This window comes from Schistocerca serialis, chromosome 2 (assembly GCF_023864345.2).
Source record: "Schistocerca serialis cubense isolate TAMUIC-IGC-003099 chromosome 2, iqSchSeri2.2, whole genome shotgun sequence".
Lineage (NCBI taxonomy): Eukaryota > Metazoa > Arthropoda > Insecta > Orthoptera > Acrididae > Schistocerca > Schistocerca serialis.
In genome coordinates this window covers 541,001,320-541,023,343 of record NC_064639.1, presented here as the reverse complement: position 1 = coordinate 541,023,343, position 22,024 = coordinate 541,001,320, and the positions used below count along the sequence as shown (strand labels likewise).

The following is a 22,024-nucleotide window of genomic DNA, read 5'->3' as shown; positions in this document are numbered from 1 at the left end:
ACTATGTGTAAATTTTCTGGCACACCTGTGACTGGGTACACGTATTTGCATGTGGCATTTAGGCATGTTATGCCGATGTCACTCTACAATAGAGCGAGTCTCCTTTTACTGGTAACTTCAGATTCTTTAAAGAATAGTACTCCCACGTAGAAAACATCTAAAACAAGACTTTATAGTTGAGTCAGTTTGTTAAATATTTTACTTAAGCATGTAAGACAGAAAAGGTTTGAAATTATGCTTCAGGTTTGAAACTTTCTGGCAAATTAAAACTCTGTGCCAGACCGAGACTCCAAATCGGGACCTTTGCCTTTCGCGGGCAAGTGCTCTACCATCTGAGCTACCCAAGCACGACTCACGACGAAATCTCATTCTGGAAACATCCCCCAGGCTGTGGCTAAGCCATGTCTCCGCAATATCAGCGGATACTCCGCTTCTAAGTGAAAATCTGATTCTGGACGTTTCAGGTTTGTTGGAAGTCGCTAAGTGCTCTCATTATGCAACACTGGATGGACATAGTATGGTAATTAGTGGCTCATTTTAAGAATAAACTCGTTTTGCACACATCTAAATGTCTACGACGCCATTTCTTCTGAACAATATGTCGTACTGTGATACAATTTTTTGGAGGTACATGCGGATACTGTCTGTAAACTGTGTTGCGAATAGAGTCGGCAGTAGCGAAATAATAAATTAAAACGTCATATCTGTTGCATGAATAGTGAAAACGTAGTAAGCGATAAACTCCTTTCCTTAAAGTAAAGATTTGAAATTATGCGCAAAGTTTGTTGAAAGTCGCTAAGTCCTTTCAATCTCAAATACAGGATGAATAAAGTCCGGGTATCTGCACACCGTCAGCTACGCCGCCACAAGAGAAACACACATTTCTTAACTGTAATACTTGTCTAATTGCACTAAACTTTTAACACAAGATTATACCTCTTACTGAAAAAATTAAATTTTTAAATTCGGTCAGTATTTACGCCGAATGTTGGAAACCAAATTTTGTTGCCCTTGGAAGCCGTTAGACAGGCAACCTGCTACTGGAATTGGGGCCCGGAGTAGTCGCTTCCTAATATTTATCACTTTCATTAAATCTGTTGTTGTTTCATTGCATATACATATTACCAGTTTTACCGCTAGTCTTGAGTAAACAGATTACCCATATTTTAATTAGAATTCAAAATTTTAAATGAAATTACCTCCTGGTATGTTTTTTATTCTAAAAAAGAAACCTTAAGTAGTCAGATATTTTCTTTAGAGAAAGCGTAATGTTCTCAAAAATTGCAACGAATCGAGCGTATTTTGTTTAACTTCATACACAGGAAAAAATTAATTGTGAGTCTTAGTTATTGGTAATAAACTCTGGGGCATTCACGTAGACCCGTAGCCGTCTGACACGGCAAGCAGCTTGGGCGCGCTAATTGAGATGTCCGGCAAAATGACCTCCCTTGTTTGCACAGGCCACTGTGTGACTTATGACGGAGATACTGATTTGAAGGGGGTACCGATCGAAAGCGGTGTAGGTGCCATTTCCAGTAGGCGCAATGGTTTGGCTAGGTGAACATCGTGCAATTGTTGTGGAGTAGGAAAATCGTAATGATGGTTCTGTGAAAACTACCCAGCGAGCATTTCACATTCGGTTCGAACTTGGCTGACATTGTTCTGTTCCTGATGGAAAAACTATTATAGGCTGGGTATGAAATTTAACAGCTTCTAGGTCTGCACTGCAAAGAAAATCGGACTTTACCAACGCCGGAAAATGTGGTGCATGTGAGAGTGTCCGTCCAGCAGTCTCCAAACCGTTCAGCACTTAAACTGAAGCTGCCCTGGGATTGCTTGATAGTAGTGCAAAAAGAGTACTGTGCAGAGATCTTCGCATGCATCCATCAATTATGTGAGAGAGATTTTGAAACTCGCAGAGTTGTGTGGAGGAAATTCTTCAGAACATTCCCCTTGGTGCTCTTTTGATTTCTTCTGATGAGTCTCTCTGCTACTGTAAATAAATAAAACTCCGCTACGTGGAACAGAAAGCCCTCAGGAGCTCAGTTTGGTGTGGCGTTGCTGAAAACGGTTTGTGGCGTTATTTTTTGCAGAAGGTGGCGTAACGATAACGGTTACTTCAAATCACTACTCTCACACGATAGAGACCTTCCTCCAACCTAATTCAAACCAGTTTGTTAGGGACCATAAAGAGGGAGAGGCCTGGTTCCAACAGGATGGAGTCACGGCTCACACTTTTCGACGTTCTCTGGAAACTTTGAGGGAACTGTTTTTTGGACATCTCCTCTCATTATGAGGAGGGAAATATAAACCGATCAGTGTACAAAGATCACACCACAACCCTGGAAGCACTTAAGCAGGCAGCCACCCACGAAGTGGCTGGCATTCCCCGGAAACGACACGAAGAACTATGGGCTACTCCACGGAATGGGTTTGTCATTCTGTCAACGTTGGAAGACACCATTTACCAGACGTAATTTTTGAAACGAACTAACGTAAAATGGTACAGTATTTGCTGTTCACAAGTAAAAGTATATTCTCTGTATCTTTCTTTGTTTTCTTGTAACTATCTTTGGAAATACGGTAGGTCTTTTTGCCGGACCTTGTGTATGTTTGTACAGCGAAAGTGTAGACACATAGTGCTACGTATGTTTTTCAGGTTACGGACTAGAAGGCTCCGTTGAGCGACGCACCGCAGGTCCAAGTTGATCCTATTAGCACTGCTTCAGCGTCATTACCTACTGATTACGCTTCAGCTTAGAGCATTAACTACGCAAACGACGCTGGTCTACATACTGGAGCTAAACTTTGAGACAAACGACTTGACACCATACTTCAAAGTCAGTGGGAACCTCCTGCTGAATACAAAATTCCACATTCATATAGCAACAAGGAAGGGAAATTTTAAAAGCGATATTCGAAAAGAGAGCATTTAAATACATACAAATCATGGTTAGCTTTGTCATCGTTACACAACGATTAGTTTGCAAAGTATGTCGTTTCTTTCGCGCGTACTCTTGCTCATCACGTAGGAATGAAGCTAAACACACTAGTGATCGTACTCACGACAAAATGCTCTAAGATCATTAGGAAAGAAGGGGACTTGAAATACCATAGTTTTTGAACGTACTGACAGATTTATGATTTCTTAAAAAAAAAATCTAGTAGATACCCACAGAGTGAAAAGAGCAAAACGAAACAGAAAAGAGTTGTACTTTTCTTTGCAAACCGTTATTTTCTTGGGAGGCGGAACATACCTTTTAGAGAGCATCGTGACGATGACGCTGTTTTCTCAAAATAAATCTAATGAAGATAAGATAAAGAAACTGATGAAACTGCGTGTCGAAGAATGTGAAAATACGGCATTAGCGACACAATATAACAATGATAACAAAGGAGGTATATTACTTAGTAAAACTGCTCAAAATGACTTGATTGAACGCCTTGGGGAACAAATTGTTACGCGAATACAACCCTAGGAAACGGATTCTACAATGTTGGAATTAATGGCACCAGTAGTCACAAAACTCGGCGACAATTTTTCTGGTATATATTTGCCAAGCTATGAGCAGAAAAGATTTCATAGGTTTTATCAGTACCCTCCCCCCCCCCCCCCCCCCCCCCATAGCCAGAAAGAACTTTGTGTAAACCAACTCCCAAAGTTCACCACAAACGAAAAGTAGGCAAAGGACTTCTAGTGACAGTGATCAACAGGAGTCTATTGAATATGACAAAGATGGCAATATTTGCGACAAATATAAAACAGACGAAGAACATAAAGGTCCCTGAATGGCTGGAGTAAAACTACAGGGTGTTTCAAAAATGACCGGTATATTTGAAACGGCAATAAAAACTAAACGAGCAGCGATAGAAATACACCGTTTGTTGCAATATGCTTGGGACAACAGTACATTTTCAGGCAGACAAACTTTCGAAATTACAGTAGTTACAATTTTCAATAACAGATGGCGCTGCGGTCTGGGAAACTCTATAGTACGATATTTTCCACATGCGTAGCAATAATATGGCGTAGTCTCTGAATGAAATTACCCGAAACCTTTGACAACGTGTCTGGCGGAATGGTTTCACATGCAGATGAGATGTACTGCTTCAGCTGTTCAATTGTTTCTGGATTCTGGCGATACACCTGGTCTTTCAAGTGTCCCCACAGAAAGAAGTCACAGGGGTTCATGTCTGGCGAATAGGGAGGCCAATCCACGCCGCCTCCTGTATGTTTCGGATAGCCCAAAGCAATCACACGACCATCGAAATATTCATTCAGGAAAGTAAAGACGTCGGCCGTGCGATGTGGCCGGGCACCATCTTGCATAAATCACGAGGTGTTCGCAGTGTTGTCTAAGGCAGTTTGTACCGCCACAAATTCACGAAGAATGTCCAGATAGCGTGATGCAGTAATCGTTTCGGATCTGAAAAATGGGCCAATGATTCCTTTGGAAGAAATGGCGGCCCAGACCAGTACTTTTTGAGGATGCAGGGACGATGGGACTGCAACATGGGGCTTTTCGGTTCCTTATATGCGCCAGTTCTGTTTATTGACGAAGCCGTCCAGGTAAAAATAAGCTTCGTCAGCAAACCAAATGCTGCCCACATGCATATCGCCGTCATCAATCCTGTGCACTATATCGTTAGCGAATGTCTCTCGTGCAGCAATGGTAGCGCGCTGAGGGGTTGCCGCATTTGAATTTTGTATGGATAGAGGTGTAAACTCTGGCGCATGAGACGATATGTGGACGTTGGCGTCATTTGGACCGCAGCTGCAACATGGCGAACGGAAACCCGAGGCCGCTGTTGGATCACCTGCTGCACTAGCTGCACGTTGCCCTCTGTGGTTGCCGTACGCGGTCGCCCTACCTTTCCAGCACGTTCATCCGTCACGTTCCCAGTCCGTTGAAATTTTTCAAACAGATCCTTTATTGTATCGCTTTTCGGTCCTTTGGTTACATTAAACCTCCGTTGAAAACTTCGTCTTGTTGAAACAACACTGTGTTCTCGGCGGTGGAATTCCAACACCAGAAAAATCCTCTGTTCTAAGGAATAAACCATGTTGTCTACAGCACACTTGCACGTTGTGAACAGCACACGCTTACAGCAGAAAGACGACGTACAGAATGGCGCACCCACAGACTGCGTTGTCTTCTATATCTTTCAAATCACTTGCAGTGCCATCTGTTGTTGAAAATTGTAACTACTGTAATTTCGAAAGTTTGACCGCCTGAAAATGTACTGTTGTCCCAAGCATATTGCAACAAACGGTGTATTTCTATCGCTGCTCGTTTAGTTTTTATTGCCATTTCAAATATACCGGTCATTTTTGAAACACCCTGTAGGTAAAGCTGTGTTAAACTCCGAGACGTCTTGACCTTAGTAAATGCTTGGTATTGCAACAGATGAATGCTCTGTCATGAGTTACGGGGTTGTGGGAGCAGTCACTATAGCCAGGAAAGAATGTAATAATGCTGAACGAAAACCTTGTTTTTTATCATTCTTTAAACCTTTATATTTTCAAGTGCTCTGACGTGTAGCTTGTGCAAGTATTGCGAAATGCAGGAGGAGGAGAATAGTGTTCAACATCCTATCGACAACGAGGTCATTAGAGACGGAGCACAAGCTCGGATTGGGAAAGGATGGGTAAGGAAACCGGCTGTACCTTTTCAAAGGAAACATCCCGGAATTTGCCTGAAATTATTTAGGGAAAGCACGGAAAACCTAAATCAGGATGGCCAGAGACGGGTTTGAACTGTCGTCCTCCCGAATACGTGTTCAGTGGCTAACCACTGCACCAGCTCGCTCGGTAATAAACTTAGTTGGGATGATTACAGAGGTTATCCCTTGATTTATGGCTTCGCGAAAAAGAAATGCTGCGCTCATAAAGCATGTGGGGAACCAGCTAGTGAAGCAAGATGAGTAGAAAGGCATCTGTATGTAGACAGCATTGAAAAAATTGTGTCGCGCCTTGAGGAAATTTCGCAATGCTCACATTTTTCAAGTAACAGCTCAAGCTTAGTACCCTTTATATTCAATCAGCAATCGGGAATTCATCGTAATTTTCTTGTGACCTGCTGATATGCTCAGCCCAACATTAACTCTCAACAGGTTATCAAAAGAACTGAGATCCCTACAGGCACTTCCTTGGTTTTGAAATCAAAGCGTGAAATTGCGGTTGGCGAACTCATCCTGTTGTACGATCAAGCCAAAAACTGACAGCACCACTCAAACACCCAGGATCACACCTCGACAAGTTAAAAGGCCTAACGCTGCTCCATCAAGTACGGAAAGTTATTTTAGAATTAATGTCTTTATCCCTGTTGTTGACATAATAAACATAGATCTAGAAAACAGACTCCCTAAAGGTATCCTACAGTCTTAACACATTTCTATTAAAATTCTACCCATCTTCAGGAAGGCCCATGGAGTCAGTGATTAGCGACGCATAAGCTCTGGCTACAAAGTACTACAACGTAATTTTGGGGGGGGGTGAACGTGACAGCATTTCTAAACAGAGGGCAGAGATCAAGTTGTGGTTGGTAAAAGATGTAAACAAACACGTCCGCCAGGCTATGCAGTTGAGTCTTTGCAGTTTTGCTTTCCAGAAATTTACCCTTCAATTACATCTTCAATGTCGATCATTTCTTTTCTTCCCATGTCAGCTGCAACAGCAGGAAGTTCTTTCTCGACAGTGAAACTCGTTAAGACTTGATTGAGAAACTGTTGGGGCAAAACTGCTTAACAAGACTTGCTTTTTTTGTATATCCATAGAGACATCACTATTAATAAACAAAAAAATATGTACATATAGGTATTTATATTGAGAAGGGCAGAAAGAACAGAAAATATATGATTTCTTAAGTACAGATAACACAATACCAGTTGATCATCCGTGATATAAAAACCTATATTAATTAACATACACACTCTTAAAGTACTCTTCATTTTTAAAAAAAATAAAGAAAGTGTAAATCATATGGTAATCTGCATGAAACACCTCTAATATATACTCTACGACTAGATAATCAGAGCCAGTCTTAGTGGCCGAGCGGTTCTAGGCGCTTCAGTATGGAACCGCGCGACCGCTACGGTCGCAGGTTCGAATCCTGCCTCGGCATGGATGTGTGTGATAGATTAGTTAGGTTTAATTAGTTCTAAGTTCTAAGGGACTGATGATCTCAGATGTTATGTCCCATAGTGCTCAGAGCCATTTCAACACTTTTTTAGTTAATTAGAGTGAAAAATATAAACATTATCTTTTTTTTTGTAAAAAGATCCTCTATGCCAGATTTTAACGAGACATTGTGTTAAAAACAAAGAGTATCACATTAAAAACTACTGTTTTATGCATCTTCAATTAAGCTTTGAGTTAATGTAACGGTGTAATGTCATTCTCACTGTTTACATTCTCCTTCTTTCGAGATAGTACATTTTTATTTGCACTGTGTTTCAAGATGAGTGCATGGGGACAACACAGTAGGCCTGAGACCACGCAAAACGCTAACTTGACTGAACACTACTGAATTTCGGACATAAGCTCTGCCACGAGAACGGGGAGCGAACCTTGTTTTTAACATTAGTCGAGAAACCCAGGATGATCTGAAGACCATGGAAAAACACGTGCTCCGTAAAATGAACAAGAGAACTCATGGAATGCAAACTTGCTCTACAAAAGATTAGGAACTTAATAAGTGAAAGTAAAATGCAAAACATCTGCATCACAGACAATGGCGGGAAACTTTTGTTCATAGGACAAACAAAAGAACGACCATGAACACCGCAGTGCAGTTAGTATATGTTGTTGCACAAGCGGTGTTGGTCCAAGAAGTCCGCTTGTATCGGGAAATTGGAAGATTGCCTTTGTTCCGTGCCCTAGAGCCAGTCCTTCACAGCTAAGGGAACGTTTGGGGCTAGTGTTATTTGTCAGTGCTGCCAACCCCTAAACTGAAGCTACGCTGCTTATTAGCGAAAATATGTCGCAAGTTCGGTGCACCAGGATACGAAATGCACTGGCAAGCATACTACGCGTGCGTCAAATTGCGTGAAATGAAAGCTACTGAGCACCAAAATTCATTTGATGTCCTGGGTATTGTGTAGAACATTACTATGCACAAAGGTTCCCCTCGATTGTCTATGACATATATGTTTTGCATTTTCCTCTTACTTATTAAGTCGCTAATCTTTTGTGGAGTAAGTTTGCAACCCATGAGTTCTCTTGTTCAGTTCACGGAGCACGTGTTTTTCCACGGTCTTCAGATCATCTTGGGTTTTTCGACCAATCTTAAAAACAAGGTTCGGTCCCCATTCTGACGGCAGGGCTTGTAACACCTCCGTTTTTATCCTGACTTCATCAGATCGAATAGCAGCCCAATATTTATTATTAACATGACCGTGAACCTAATGGGGCTGGTAATCGGAATTGACTGCTACGGAAGTTGTTACTTTCCAGTTCGTCCTGTTCAATACTATAATACTGAATGTCTGGTAATAAGGAACACCAACACAGTTTTACTAATTACGAACTTATATTCTTCTCAAAACACAAAAAGGAGACAGCCACTGCCTTCCCACACATATCTAACTACGGCTAATCTCAGCAAAGGCTTTCTTCATTTTCCATTATCGTCACACGCTAAATCATCACTGCATCCAACACTGCAATCCAAGGTTAGGCCGGCGCAGTAGACGCGAAACCAAATATCGGCACTAGTAACATCACTGATCACTTTCATAATGACACTTCATCACTTTCCCGGTATTAATTTATTATTTAGGGGTCTAACGACGGCGATGGTGACACCCTTCTCGGTTAAAGACCCTGTATTTCAACAATGGCCTTCACACACACCATTCCCGCCAACCACACTGGCGCATCTTCACACTCGCTCTCGCAACACGTCACAATCGATTGTTCGCCCTATCGACCTGTGCCGAGTGCAAAGTTATAGTAAGGGCCTACGGACCCCTTACAAGCTAGTATCCGAAATTGACTACTGATCGGTCAAGTTAGCGTTTTGCGTGGTCTGAGGCCTACTATGTTGTTCCCGTGCACTCATCTTGAAACATAGTGCGAATAAAAATGTAATATCACGAAAGAAGTACAATGTAAACAGTGAGAATGATATTACACCGTTACATTAACTCAAACACGTAAATCCACTTCATTTAGTGGATATTCATGGAGTGTCCCTAATGGACAAGTTTCAGAGTCATCCAACTGCGTCCGCGTTGTAGGAAACCAACGCCCGGCACTAGGCTGCACCCTCGGCAGCAATGTTGAATTTTTATGCAGATGTGAGGTTAGCGAAACTTTTCACGGTGAGCGTGGCAGCGTTCCGGACATTAGGTGCAGGCCGCTGTGGCCGAGCGGTTCTAGTCGGTTCAGTCTGGAACCACGCTGCTGCTACGGTCGCAGGTTCGAATCATGCCTCGGGCATGGATGTGTGTGATGTCCCTAGGTTAGTTAGGTTTAAGTAGTTTTTAGTCTAGGGGACTGATGACCTCAGATGTCAAGTCCCATAGTTCTGAGAGCCACATTAGGTGCTGTCCAGAGTGTCTGCACCTATTTCAGTGATGGTGCTGAGACAACTCTTACCCAGTAAAGGGAAGTGAAAACCGGGTCAGTGTAGGAACACCGTCGTGTTTATCCACGGAAACAGTGAGGAGAAGTACTAACAGTGCACATTTCAACATTCATCCAACTGCACTACACGTCTATACGACAGTACCCTGCATCCACAATAATTAAACGCCGAGACGTTTTTCTTTTACAACATTTCTTGCACAATTTTACAACATTTTTTCATAGTGTAATGTCTATGAGTCCACGTTTTGTGTGAATAAACCACTGGTTGCTTTAATTCTGATGCTTCACTTCTTCGAAGATGTTGAATGTAGTATGCATTTTGGAAACAGTATCTTCTTTAACGCACACATGACGACTCTCTTATCTTTAGACCATTTAAAACCAAATCTTGTAAACAGATTTTTTTTTTCTCTGCGTTACCTTACTACGAGGAGACTTCGAAATGTAAGATACGCATGTCCCCCCACGCTAAGTGGGAGGACACGTGTGACGCATTGTCAGAAGAGAGTGTTTCATGCAAACGCAGTTCTGCAATTGCATATTTTCCAACAACGATGACATTTGCACACCGTTTCTCGAATAGATCAGTGACCAACGATCAGATTTCTGTCGTCGAGAAACTGAACGATTGGTGGAACGCTCCAATTGTTGTTTACCGAGAGTTGGTGATTATATGAAAAGTAGTGTCATGTATGTATGTGTCACTTTAGAGTCTAGTGCAGCATTCAACAGAAGTTACTTGGTCTGCGATAATAATGTGTAGCTTAATTTTTAAAGAAACCACGTAACTTTAAAGTCCAGTTCAAGCAAAGTTATTATTTCTTCGTATTGTTGGTAATCACAGAAATTTCTGCCTAGTAACATAATTGTTCATATCGTTAACGGAATATTTGCACTTTGTGGAACATCTCATGCAAGTTTCTGAGTTTCATGGCATTTTTTAAACAACGTACCTAGCAGTCAGGAGAGGGGACAGTGGAGATTAGGCCTATTGAGACGCTAGAAACGGAAGTTCATCTATGCCATGTGTGTAGCTCCGAGTAACGGGTTCAAATAATCTAAATTTCAGTTGGTTGTGATAAATCTGATCCTCAAAATGGTGTGTAAAGTAAACGTTTAACTGAAATAATGCAGTACGGACTTAATTTGACGCTTTACTTCTACCTCAACATTTTTGTTGTGCGACTGGCACACCGTACAGAAAGTGCGTCATGTGCTTGTCATAGGAATGAGCAAATGAACCTTTCGTCTTTCTTATCATGTGTTGCAACATCGGTGTAACTAATCAATGTGTTAAGATGCTTGAAGACGTTTTCAAGATCCTCGTATTTCTCAAGTATCTACTCAATAGTATCTGTTGTTGTTGGCGGGTTTTTACCGAAGGCCAGCCATCTGGGTAAAGAGATTTGCGATTCGGCACTCACCTATATAAAGCTAACGGCGCGCCCGACCCGTGCAGTCGCCGCAGCCATGAAGACGACGCCTGTTCTCGCGCTCGTGGCAGCTCTTGTCCTGGTGAGTGCCGCGACAACGAGCCCGTCATGTCTAACTGTTCTGCAGTCGCTGTCTGTTGAGGACGGCAAATTAAGTGTTTAATGCACACTTTCTTTTGTTCTTATATCATTTCTCCATCCATAAGCTGTAAACAGTCCTCATATATAATGAAGAGTGAAAAAAACTGCTTCACCTGCCTAATATCGTGTAGTGCCCATGCGAGCACGCAGAAGTGCCGCAACACGTCGTGGCATGGACACAACTAATGTCTGAAGTAGTGCCGGAAGGAAATGACACCATGAATCTTGAAGAGCTGTCCATAAATCCGTAAGAGTACGAAGGGGTGGCGAGCTCTTCTGAACAGCACGTTGCAAGGCATCCCAGATATGCTCAATAATGTTAATGTCTGTGGCGTTTGGTGGCCAGCGGAAGTGTTTAAACTCAGAAGAGCGTTCCTGGAGCTAGTCTGTAGCAATCCAGGACGTGTGGGATGTCGCATTGTCCCCCTGAAATTGTCCAAGTTCGTCGGAATGCACAATGGACATAAATAGATGCAAGTGATCATACTGGATGCTTACGTACGTGTCACTTGTCAGAGTCATATGTAGACGTATCATGGGTCCCATATCACTCCAACTACATACACCCCACACCATTAAAGGGCCTCCACCAGCTTGAACAGACCCTGCTGACATGCATGGAGTCATGAGGTTGTCTCCACGCCCGTCCAAGTCCATCCGCTCGATACAATTTGAAACGAGACTCGTCCGACCAGGCATAATGTTTCCAATAATCAACGGTCCAATGTCAGTGCTGACGGGCCCAGGTGAGGCGTAAAGATTTGAGTCGTGCAGTCATCAAGGTTCAAGTGTGGGACATCGGCTCCGAAAGCCCATATCAGTGATGGTTCGTTGAATAGTTCGCATACTGACACTTGTTGATGGCCCAGCATTGAAATCTGCAGCAATTTGCGAAAGAGTTGCACTTCTGTCACACTGAACGATTCTCTTCAGTTGTCGTTGGCCACATTCTTGCAGTATCTTTTTCCGGCCGTAGCGTTGTCCGAGATTTGATGTTTTACGGGATTCCTGATATTCACTATAAACTCGTGAAAAGGAGAAGTGCCCATTTCATCGCTACCTCGGGGATGCTGTGTCCCATCGCTCATGCGCCGACTATAGCACCATGTTCAAACTCACTTAAATCTTGATAACCCGCCATTTTAGCAGCAGTAACCAATGTAACAACTGCGCCAGGTACTTGTCTTACATTGTCTTTTCGTACTGAACCCACATGAACCAATTACCCGGATATCCAGAACAGGGAAATATGCTCTTTAGTAATTACTTTCAGAAACAAAGATTGTAGTCGGCATGAGAAGCAAAATGTTTTATTCTTAAAACGTAAAAACATCTGCATATGTGAAATAGGAAAAGGCCTGAAAAGTATTTTCCTCACTACAACAACACAAAGGCGAAATTTTAAGCGTACCAATTATATCACTTATTTTTGTTAATCGTCGCTCAGTCCATCAGCCTCAATAAGAATGAGAATCAGAAACTCCGTCTGAGCAGGGCTTGGAAGGTCTAAAGGTACCGACGACTGCCGTGTCATTCTCAGACAACAGGCGTCACGGGATGCGAATATGGGTGGGCGTGTGGTTAGCACACCTCTCTCCCGGCTGTTGTCAGTTTTCGTGACCAGAACCGCTACTTCTCAGCCAAGTAGCTCCTCAACTGGCCTCAGAAGGGCTGAGTGCACCAAGCTTGCCAATTCGACCCGGCAGACCCTGACAGTCACCCGTTTAAGTAGCCCAGCCCCACAGCGCTTAGCTTCCATAATCTGATGGGAACTGGTGTCACCACTGCGGCAAGGGCATTGACATAAGAATCAGAGCAACATATTAAAAATCATTGTCGCCAAACAAAGTGCAGTTATGAGACAGTAGCTATGCACCACGGCGGTACCCACGGTTATACAGTTACACACACACACACACACACACACACATATATATATATATATATATATATATATATATATATATATATATATGTATGTGTGTGTGTGTGTGTGTGTGTGGATGGATATGTGTGTGTATGCGAGTGTATACCCGTCCTTTTTTCCTTTTTTACCCCCTAAGGTAAGTCTTTCCGCTCCCGGGATTGGAATGACTCCTTACCCTCTCCCTTAAAACCCACATCCTTTCGTCTTTCCCTCTCCTTCCCTCTTTCCTGATGAGGCAACAGTTTGATGCGAAAGCTTAAATTTTGTGTGTATGTTTGTGTGTCTGTCGACCTGCCAGCACTTTCATTTGGTAAGTCACATCATCTTTGTTTATATATATATATATATATATATATATATATATATATATATATATACTGTGAGTATCCCTAGTTCCTTAAATAAGTGCCTGCAAGATGATCTTGGCTGGGTTCCAGCTATTATTCTGATTGCAAGCTTTTATTCAATGAACACTACAGGGTTATTACAAATGATTTAAGCGATTTTTTTAGGCATTCACAAATGTTCGATATGTGCCACTTTAGTGATTCGGCAGACATCAAGCCGATAATCAAGTTCCTCCCACACTCGGCGCAGCATGTCCCCATCAATGAGTTCGAAAGCATCGTTGATGCGAGCTCGCAGTTCTGGCACGTTTCTTGGTAGAGGAGGTTTAAACACTGAATCTTTCACATAACCCCACAGAAAGAAATCGCATGGGGTTAAGTCGAGAGACCGTGGAGGCCATGACACGAATTGCTGATCATGATCTTCACCACGACCGATCCATCGGTTTTCCAATCTCCTGTTTAAGAAATGCCGAACATCATGATGGAAGTGCGGTGGAGCACCAACCTGTTGAAAGATGAAGTCGGCGCTGTCGGTCTCCAGTTGTGGCATGAGCCAATTTTCCAGCATGTCCAGATACACGTGTCCTGTAACGTTTTTTTCGCAGATGAAAAAGGGGCCGTAAACTTTAAACCGTGAGATTGCACAAAACACGTTAACTTTTGGTGAATTGCGAATTTGCTGCACGAATGCGTGAGGATTCTCTACTGCCCAGATTCGCATATTGTGTCTGTTCACTTCACCATTAAGAAAAAATGTTGCTTCATCACTGAAAACAAGTTTCGCACTGAACGCATCCTCTTCCACGAGCTGTTGCAACCGCGCCGAAAATTCAAAGCGTTTGACTTTGTCATCGGGTGTCAGGGCTTGTAGCAATTGTAAACGGTAAGGCTTCTGCTTTAGCCTTTTCCGTATGATTTTCCAAACCGTCGGCTGTGGTACGTTTAGCTCCCTGCTTGCTTTATTCGTCGACTTCCGCGGGCTACGCGTGAAACTTGCCCGCACGCGTTCAACCGTTTCTTCGCTCACTGCAGGCCGACCCGTTGATTTCCCCTTACAGAGGCATCCAGAAGCTTTAAACTGCGCATACCATCGCCGAATGGAGTTAGCAGTTGGTGGATCTTTGTTGAACTTCGTCCTGAAGTGTCGTTGCACTGTTATGACTGACTGATGTGAGTGCATTTCAAGCACGACATACGCTTTCTCGGCTCCTGTCGCCATTTTGTCTCACTGCGCTCTCGAGCGCTCTGGCTGCAGAAACCTGAAGTGCGGCTTCAGCCGAACAAAACTTTATGAGTTTTTCTACATATCTGTAGTGTGTCGTGACCATATGTCAATGAATGGAGCTACAGTGAATTTATGAAATCGCTTCAATCATTTGTAATAGCCCTGTATTTTTCCTTACTGATGAATAATCCCAAAATGTGATACCATAAGAAAGTAGCAAGTGAAAACTGGCATAGTAAACTAATTTACTGATACGTTTATCACCAAAATTTCCAATAACCCTAACAACGTAAGTAGCTAAACACAAGTGTTTCATCAGTCTGCTTCTTCCAGTTCAATCTCTCATCAATGCACACATTCAAAAATTTTGGATTGCACTGTGTAACCTACAGACATCTGTTCTTGCTTTATAATTATTAATGGTGTTATACCATTTACTTTACAGAACTACACGTACTGTGTTTCATTAAAATTTAATGAAAGTCCATTTGCAAAGAATCGCTTAATAATTTTCTGAAATACATTATTTACATTGTCCTTGGCTGATTCTTGTTTTTCAGTGTGATTACTATACTTGTATCATTACCAAAACGAACTAGCTTTCCACCTTCATGAATGCAGAGCGGCAAGTCGTTAAAGTATAGTAGTTAGTAGGAAAGGGGTAATAAATTAAAACGACATAAATGATGTGCTAGTTTTTTCACGCGTCTCAGTATTTGGCGTCGCATCTCCTGAAGAATGTGTCATACAATGACATATTTTTGTAGGTATATTTAGTGGTATATGTAACTACTCTTTGGATAATTTGTCGCTAATACAGTCAGCAGTAAAGAATTAGTAGCGTTAAAGTCAGGCTTCATGCGATAATTTCACTGTATGAACAGCGCATATTCAGTAAGCGATAATTTTTTTTTTCTTTCTAACGCGCTTCCGCTCGTTTCTTGTGTCTGTTTTGTTCAAGTGTGGTTTTGAATCTCTCAATGTGGAGTTTCGAGGTGAGCGGGTAGGGAGACCTGTCAGTGTTAATGTGTGCCCCTGTGGCTAGTGTTAGAGCACAAATTAAAACAATCATCCTATCAGTAAAAGCTACTTTAATTTGAGACGACCTTGAAATCTGGCCCTGTTTTATAAATACCCCCTGTTGTTAATACTAGAGCACAAATTAAAACAATCATCATATCAGGAAAAGAAGGAACAAGGATAAACTATAATGATATACACTCCTGGAAATGGAAAAAAGAACACATTGACACCGGTGTGTCAGACCCACCATACTTGCTCCGGACACTGCGAGAGGGCTGTACAAGCAATGATCACACGCACGGAACAGCGGACACACCAGGAACCGCGGTGTTGGCCGTCGAATGGCGCTAGCTGCGCAGCATTTGTGCACCGCCGCCGTCAGTGTCAGCCAGTTTGCCGTGGCATACGGAGCTCCATCGCAGTCTTTAACACTGGTAGCATGCCGCGACAGCGTGGACGTGAACCGTATGTGCAGTTGACGGACTTTGAGCGAGGGCGTATAGTGGGCATGCGGGAGGCCGGGTGGACGTACCGCCGAATTGCTCAACACGTGGGGCGTGAGGTCTCCACAGTACATCGATGTTGTCGCCAGTGGTCGGCGGAAGGTGCACGTGCCCGTCGACCTGGGACCGGACCGCAGCGACGCCCGGATGCACGCCAAGACCGTAGGATCCTACGCAGTGCTGTAGGGGACCGCACCGCCACTTCCCAGCAAATTAGGGACACTGTTGCTCCTGGGGTATCGGCGAGGACCATTCGCAACCGTCTCCATGAAGCTGGGCTACGGTCCCGCACACCGTTAGGCCGTCTTCCGCTCACGCCCCAACATCGTGCAGCCCGCCTCCAGTGGTGTCGCGACAGGCGTGAATGGAGGGACGAATGGAGACGTGTCGTCTTCAGCGATGAGAGTCGCTTCTGCCTTGGTGCCAATGATGGTCGTATGCGTGTTTGGCGCCGTGCAGGTGAGCGTCGCAATCAGGACTGCATACGACCAAGGCACACAGGGCCAACACCCGGCATCATGGTGTGGGGAGCGATCTCCTACACTGGCCGTACACCACTGGTGATCGTCGAGGGGACACTGAATAGTGCACGGTACATCCAAACCGTCATTGAACCCATCGTTCTACCATTCCTAGACCGGCAAGGGAACTTGCTGTTCCAACAGGACAATGCACGTCCGCATGTATCCCGTGCCACCCAACGTGCTCTAGAAGGTGTAAGTCAACTACCCTGGCCAGCAAGATCTCCGGATCTGTCCCCCATTGAGCATGTTTGGGACTGGATGAAGCGTCGTCTCACGCGGTCTGCACGTCCAGCACGAACGCTGGTCCAACTGAGGCGCCAGGTGGAAATGGCATGGCAAGCCGTTCCACAGGACTACATCCAGCATCTCTACGATCGTCTCCATGGGAGAATAGCAGCCTGCATTGCTGCGAAAGGTGGATATACACTGTACTAGTGCCGACATTGTGCATGCTCTGTTGCCTGTGTCTATGTGCCTGTGGTTCTGTCAGTGTGATCATGTGATGTATCTGACCCCAGGAATGTGTCAATAAAGTTTCCCCTTCCTGGGACAATGAATTCACGGTGTTCTTATGTCAATTTTCAGGAGTGTATATAAGATTTACTCTATGAAACTAATATTATAATGTACAATAGCGATCAAAAAGTTTTCGTTCTAAGGCCATAATAACACGTTGTCTATATGTCGGTGCTCGTATATCCATATGAGTCACACTGGGTTGCATACCGATTGCAGCGAAGTGCTCAGACGGAAAGTTGTAACATTAGATCAAGATGGCTATTTAGTTCCTTTTAACAAAGAACACGAATCATTCATACGATCTACACCTACATCCATACTCTCCAAACCACCACCAGGTCCATGGTATAGGATACATAACGTTGAACTTGGTAATTCGGTCTCTGCTCGTTCCATTTATGGATGGTGCAAGGGAAGAGTGACTTCTGAAATCTCCCTGTGCACTCTATAGTATGTCCTAATTAATGCTGGTCAATGAAATATTTTAAAGGAAGCTTTCTGGGGACAGCTGGCATCTAATCTGAAGCATCTACGAGATCTGGTTTTACAGCGTTTTCATGGCGCTCTCAATCGAGTAAAACAAACCCTTGACTATTCGGCGAAGCGGTGTGGGGTGGGAGGGGGGAGGACTGATTCCCTACAGTTTATGGCCCTACACTGTTTCTGCCGTTTACTCTATGATGTCCAGCTTGCTGGCATATTGGCCTCTCATTTAGCTCTGCATGAAATTCAAGATAGGAAATTGTATTCGAGGTAGTTAAGTATTGGCAATCACTGAAACTGACTCACATTTCATTATTCAGTGGAGATTAATTTATTCCGAATAGATCTAATTTTACCTAAGTTTGGAAATAAAGGTCGCTAAACAATATGTGTTATAAAGTACTGAACATATTAAACTTCCTGGCAGATTAAAACTGTGTGCCCGACCGAGACTCGAACTCGGGACCTTTGCCTTACACGGGCAAGTGCTCTACCAACTGAGCTACCGAAGCACGACTCACGCCCGGTACTCACAGCTTTACTTCTGAACATATTACTGTCTTAAATTCTTGTGTCCTTACCGAAACTTCCACATTTAGAACCAGTAACTATAATTTGCTAATAACTTTTGTAAATTACAGAAGGAATTGAACCATATCTGCGTCTGATATGGCGTCAATCTTGAAATCTTTCTCTGTATTATTTCGTCGAATAACTAATATTTCGTCTTTTGAATAACTTGGTTTTTGAACAGTTTCCTCTCGCAGTGTCTCAGTACCAACAGCCACTGTACTTTCAAACTATCTGCTATGTACATATATGGAAAGATTGTTGCCAAGACTCTGCCGGCCGCGGTGGTCTCGCGGTTCTAGGCGCGCAGTCCGGAACCGCGCGACTGCTACGTTCGCAGGTTCGAATCCTGCCTCGGGCATGGATGTGTGTGATGTCCTTAGGTTAGTTAGGTTTAAGTAGTTCTAAGTTCTAGGGGACTGATGACCACAGCTGTTAAGTCCCATAGTTCTCAGAGCCATTTGAACCATTTTGTTGCCAAGATGCTGGTTTGCATGAAGTAATTTCTTGGAACCGAATCGCAGAAACTACCTGTGGTGTGCGCACTGTAAGACCTTCGGTACACACACCATTAGATTATTTGACTTGTCGCTCTAACGAAGTAGGCGAGTGTCAGCAATATGTCTCGTGGTCTTATTGTGGCGTGTTTATCTTCTGCCGTTAGGTCAGACGATAGAAACGCCACTTGCACGCTTAGAGTAACAGATTGACAGTGACCAACTTGAAACAGAACTTGATTAATTTTCACACACATTTATTAAAATAATAAAAAGCATAGACATTATGTAACTTGATTCTGGATGCTATTTACAATTGACAATATGAAGTTCCTTTGGTCTTGGTACGTTAATCTTATTCTCACATATCTCTGACAATTGACAAAGTGTCTATACATTTATCTTCATGGCTATGTACAGGAATATGATAATCTTCTTAGGTGCAGACTGAAACTTGACTATAGGCTGGTACAGACTAATGCAGATTGGTACAGACTGGTGCAGACAAATGCAGACTGACTAATCGGAGGTCTGTACATTCGTTATAATACCTTGCGCGTTCAGGTATTACTGCGTGAGTGTGATCCGTGAGGAGAAAAGGTTCTACGATAGCAGCAATCTCATTGGCTGCGTTACATATTAATACACGGATCGGCGGAAGCAGAATTTGGTCCGTCTCTAAGGCAGTGCCATCTCGTAGTGCGGAGATGGACTAGTGCTGCACCTGCGCTGTTGTGCTTAGCGGGGCGCGCTCTAGTGGGAAAGTTGTGTACGCACTGACTACGCGGAACTAGGTACACAACAAAAAAATGGTTCAAATGGCTCTGAGCACTATGGGACTTAACATCTATGCTCATCAGTCCCCTAGAACTTAGAACTACTTAAACCTAACTAACCTAAGGACAGCACACAACACCCAGCCATCACGAGGCAGAGAAAATCCCTGACCCCGCCGGGAATCGAACCCGGGAACCCGGGCGTGGGAAGCGAGAACGCTACCGCACGACCACGAGATGCAGGCTATGTACACAACACTACCATTTTCGCCTCAATTGTTCTCCTTTCTTCTGAGCTATTAGCGTTTAATGATGTCTAAGTATATAATGGAAAACAGTGTAGCCTCTTACGAATTCGACCACAATATATTGGAACACTCATAAGTTAGTTACCTGCGAAAGACTCCTAATGGAACAACGTGTTTGCACCTGTTACGAACAGACGAAGATCACATTGCACAGTGAGAGAAAGAAGATTGTTTTTGTGGATTATTTGCACAGCGAGAGAGAGAAGATTGTTTTTTGTGGATTACCTGCAGTGTCCTGTGCTGACCGACAACTCTTGCGTTGCAGGCCTCTGACGCCAGGAGACTGGAGGCAAATGCACGTCCCAGGAAGCTCCCGTTTTCTGCTGCCAGGAAGGCCCCAGGTAACAAAACACTTTTTCTGCTGCCAGGAAGGCCCCAGGTAACAAAACACTTTTCGCACATAACGTGGTTCACACCTTGTCTCGTGCAGTTATCTCTAGGCATCTAGATACGCTGCCTCACAGCTGATAAAAATTATTTCTGCAAGATTTAATCATATACTTGGAGGCATATTTGATTATTTCATCGAAGTCGAGGTTTCTAGAGAAGTGGCGCTCTGCCTAAAGTGATTTATGTAAATCACAGAAGCCAAAAATCAGTTACGCCAGACGATGATTCGAATACCGCTTCTACCTGATACGAGATAGGTTTTCCAACTACTCCTAAATATTTAGATTACAGCACCTATACAATTCAAATGTCTCTCTTTCTTTCTGTGAAAAACCATTTCTTGCTCTTTTTTTCAGGGAACAACGTGAAATTTGCAGTGATGTATTTTCCTTATAATTTCAAGGCGTAGTAGTTATTATACAGGCTGGCGCACGAAATGTGTTACCAATTGTTTCTTTCACAATTTACGACGCGCATTAGATATCCCGCTAGGATCTCTACAGCAGTACCAGAAGAGCTTGCAAAAACAAATGAGTTACGAAATGACGTGTAATTCACGATACTGGCTGTAGGAGACTAGTAAGCAGCAATGGCTGACAATGGAAGACTGACGACACAGCAAGGATCGGCAATTGTGTTACTTTTTCATGAAACGAAAAGCATTGTTGTGACTCAGAGACGTTTTCGACAACAGTTTAACACACGATGGGTCCCTTGCAAGAAGACCATCCACAGGTTGTACGATAAATTTGTACAGGAAGGAAAAGTATTGGAATCGAAGCGACCTCGGCCTAAGCCTGTTTTTTCGCCGGAGAATATTGAAGCGGTACGAGATGCTGTACAGAGAAGTCCCGGGAAATCGTGTAGAAAGGCAGCAGTGCAACTGGGAATATCCAGACGCTCCGTTCATTCTTAAAAGTGACCTCCATATGTACCCATACAAGATGACCTGTGCACAGAAGCTCACTGAAGAACACAAGCAGCAGAGACTACTGTTTGCTCCGTGAGCGGAGGATAGGGAAGAAACTCTCAACAACGTTTGATTTTCAGACGAGGCGCATTTTCATTTAGACGGTGTGGTTAACAAACAAAATGTACGCTTTTGGGCCACTGAAAACCCACAAGTGCTTCATGAACGACAACATTATGTTCCGAGGGTTTCAGCGTGGGCAGCAATTTCGAGTCACGGACTTATTGGACCCTTTTTTTTTTAAGAAACTGTGAACAGCGAGCGTTATTTGAGCATGCTTCGCAATAGCTTCATTCCACAGCTTCTTGCTACTGCCTTGCCCTTCAACACGCAGTCGTTCATGCAAGATGGAGCAAGGCCACATATTGCAAACACTGTGTTGGAGTTTTTACACGAGCATTTCGACATGCGGATCATTTCACTCAGGTTTCCAGGTCGCTTCAATGACGGACAAAATTGCCCCCCCTCCCCCCCCCCCCCCTCAATAGTCCAGACATCAACCCATGTGACTTTTTTCTTTGGCGGCACCTAAAGGAAAAAAATTTCCCGAAACGTCCACGAGATTTAATGGAGCTCAGAAGACTTATTCTTCAAGCTTGCTGTGAAATTACGAAAGGCATGTGCCGTAGGGTAATCACTAACTTCAGTGTCCCTTTGAAGGAAGTTAGGAAACGAAATGGTGGACATATTGAGCATGTGCTGAGTTAGAACAAATCTCCATGGACGGCTCTTCATTGTAGTATATGTTCCCTTCAGATTGTATTGACAATAAAGTTTATATTTAAAACAAAAT

General features: G+C 43.4%; 1 protein-coding gene across 1 annotated transcript in view; it reads left to right on the top strand.

Annotated features, from left to right (window-relative positions):
* Nucleotides 1-11,062: 11,062 nt before the first annotated feature.
* The window catches only part of LOC126456191 (brachyurin-like), a 67,307-nt gene continuing 56,345 nt past the window's right edge, over nt 11,063-22,024 (top strand). Inside the window, exons 1-2 of the mRNA XM_050091945.1 lie at nt 11,063-11,107; nt 20,137-20,212. Of these exons, the coding sequence (XP_049947902.1) occupies nt 11,063-11,107; nt 20,137-20,212 (121 nt within the window). The remainder of the gene's footprint in view (nt 11,108-20,136; nt 20,213-22,024) is intronic.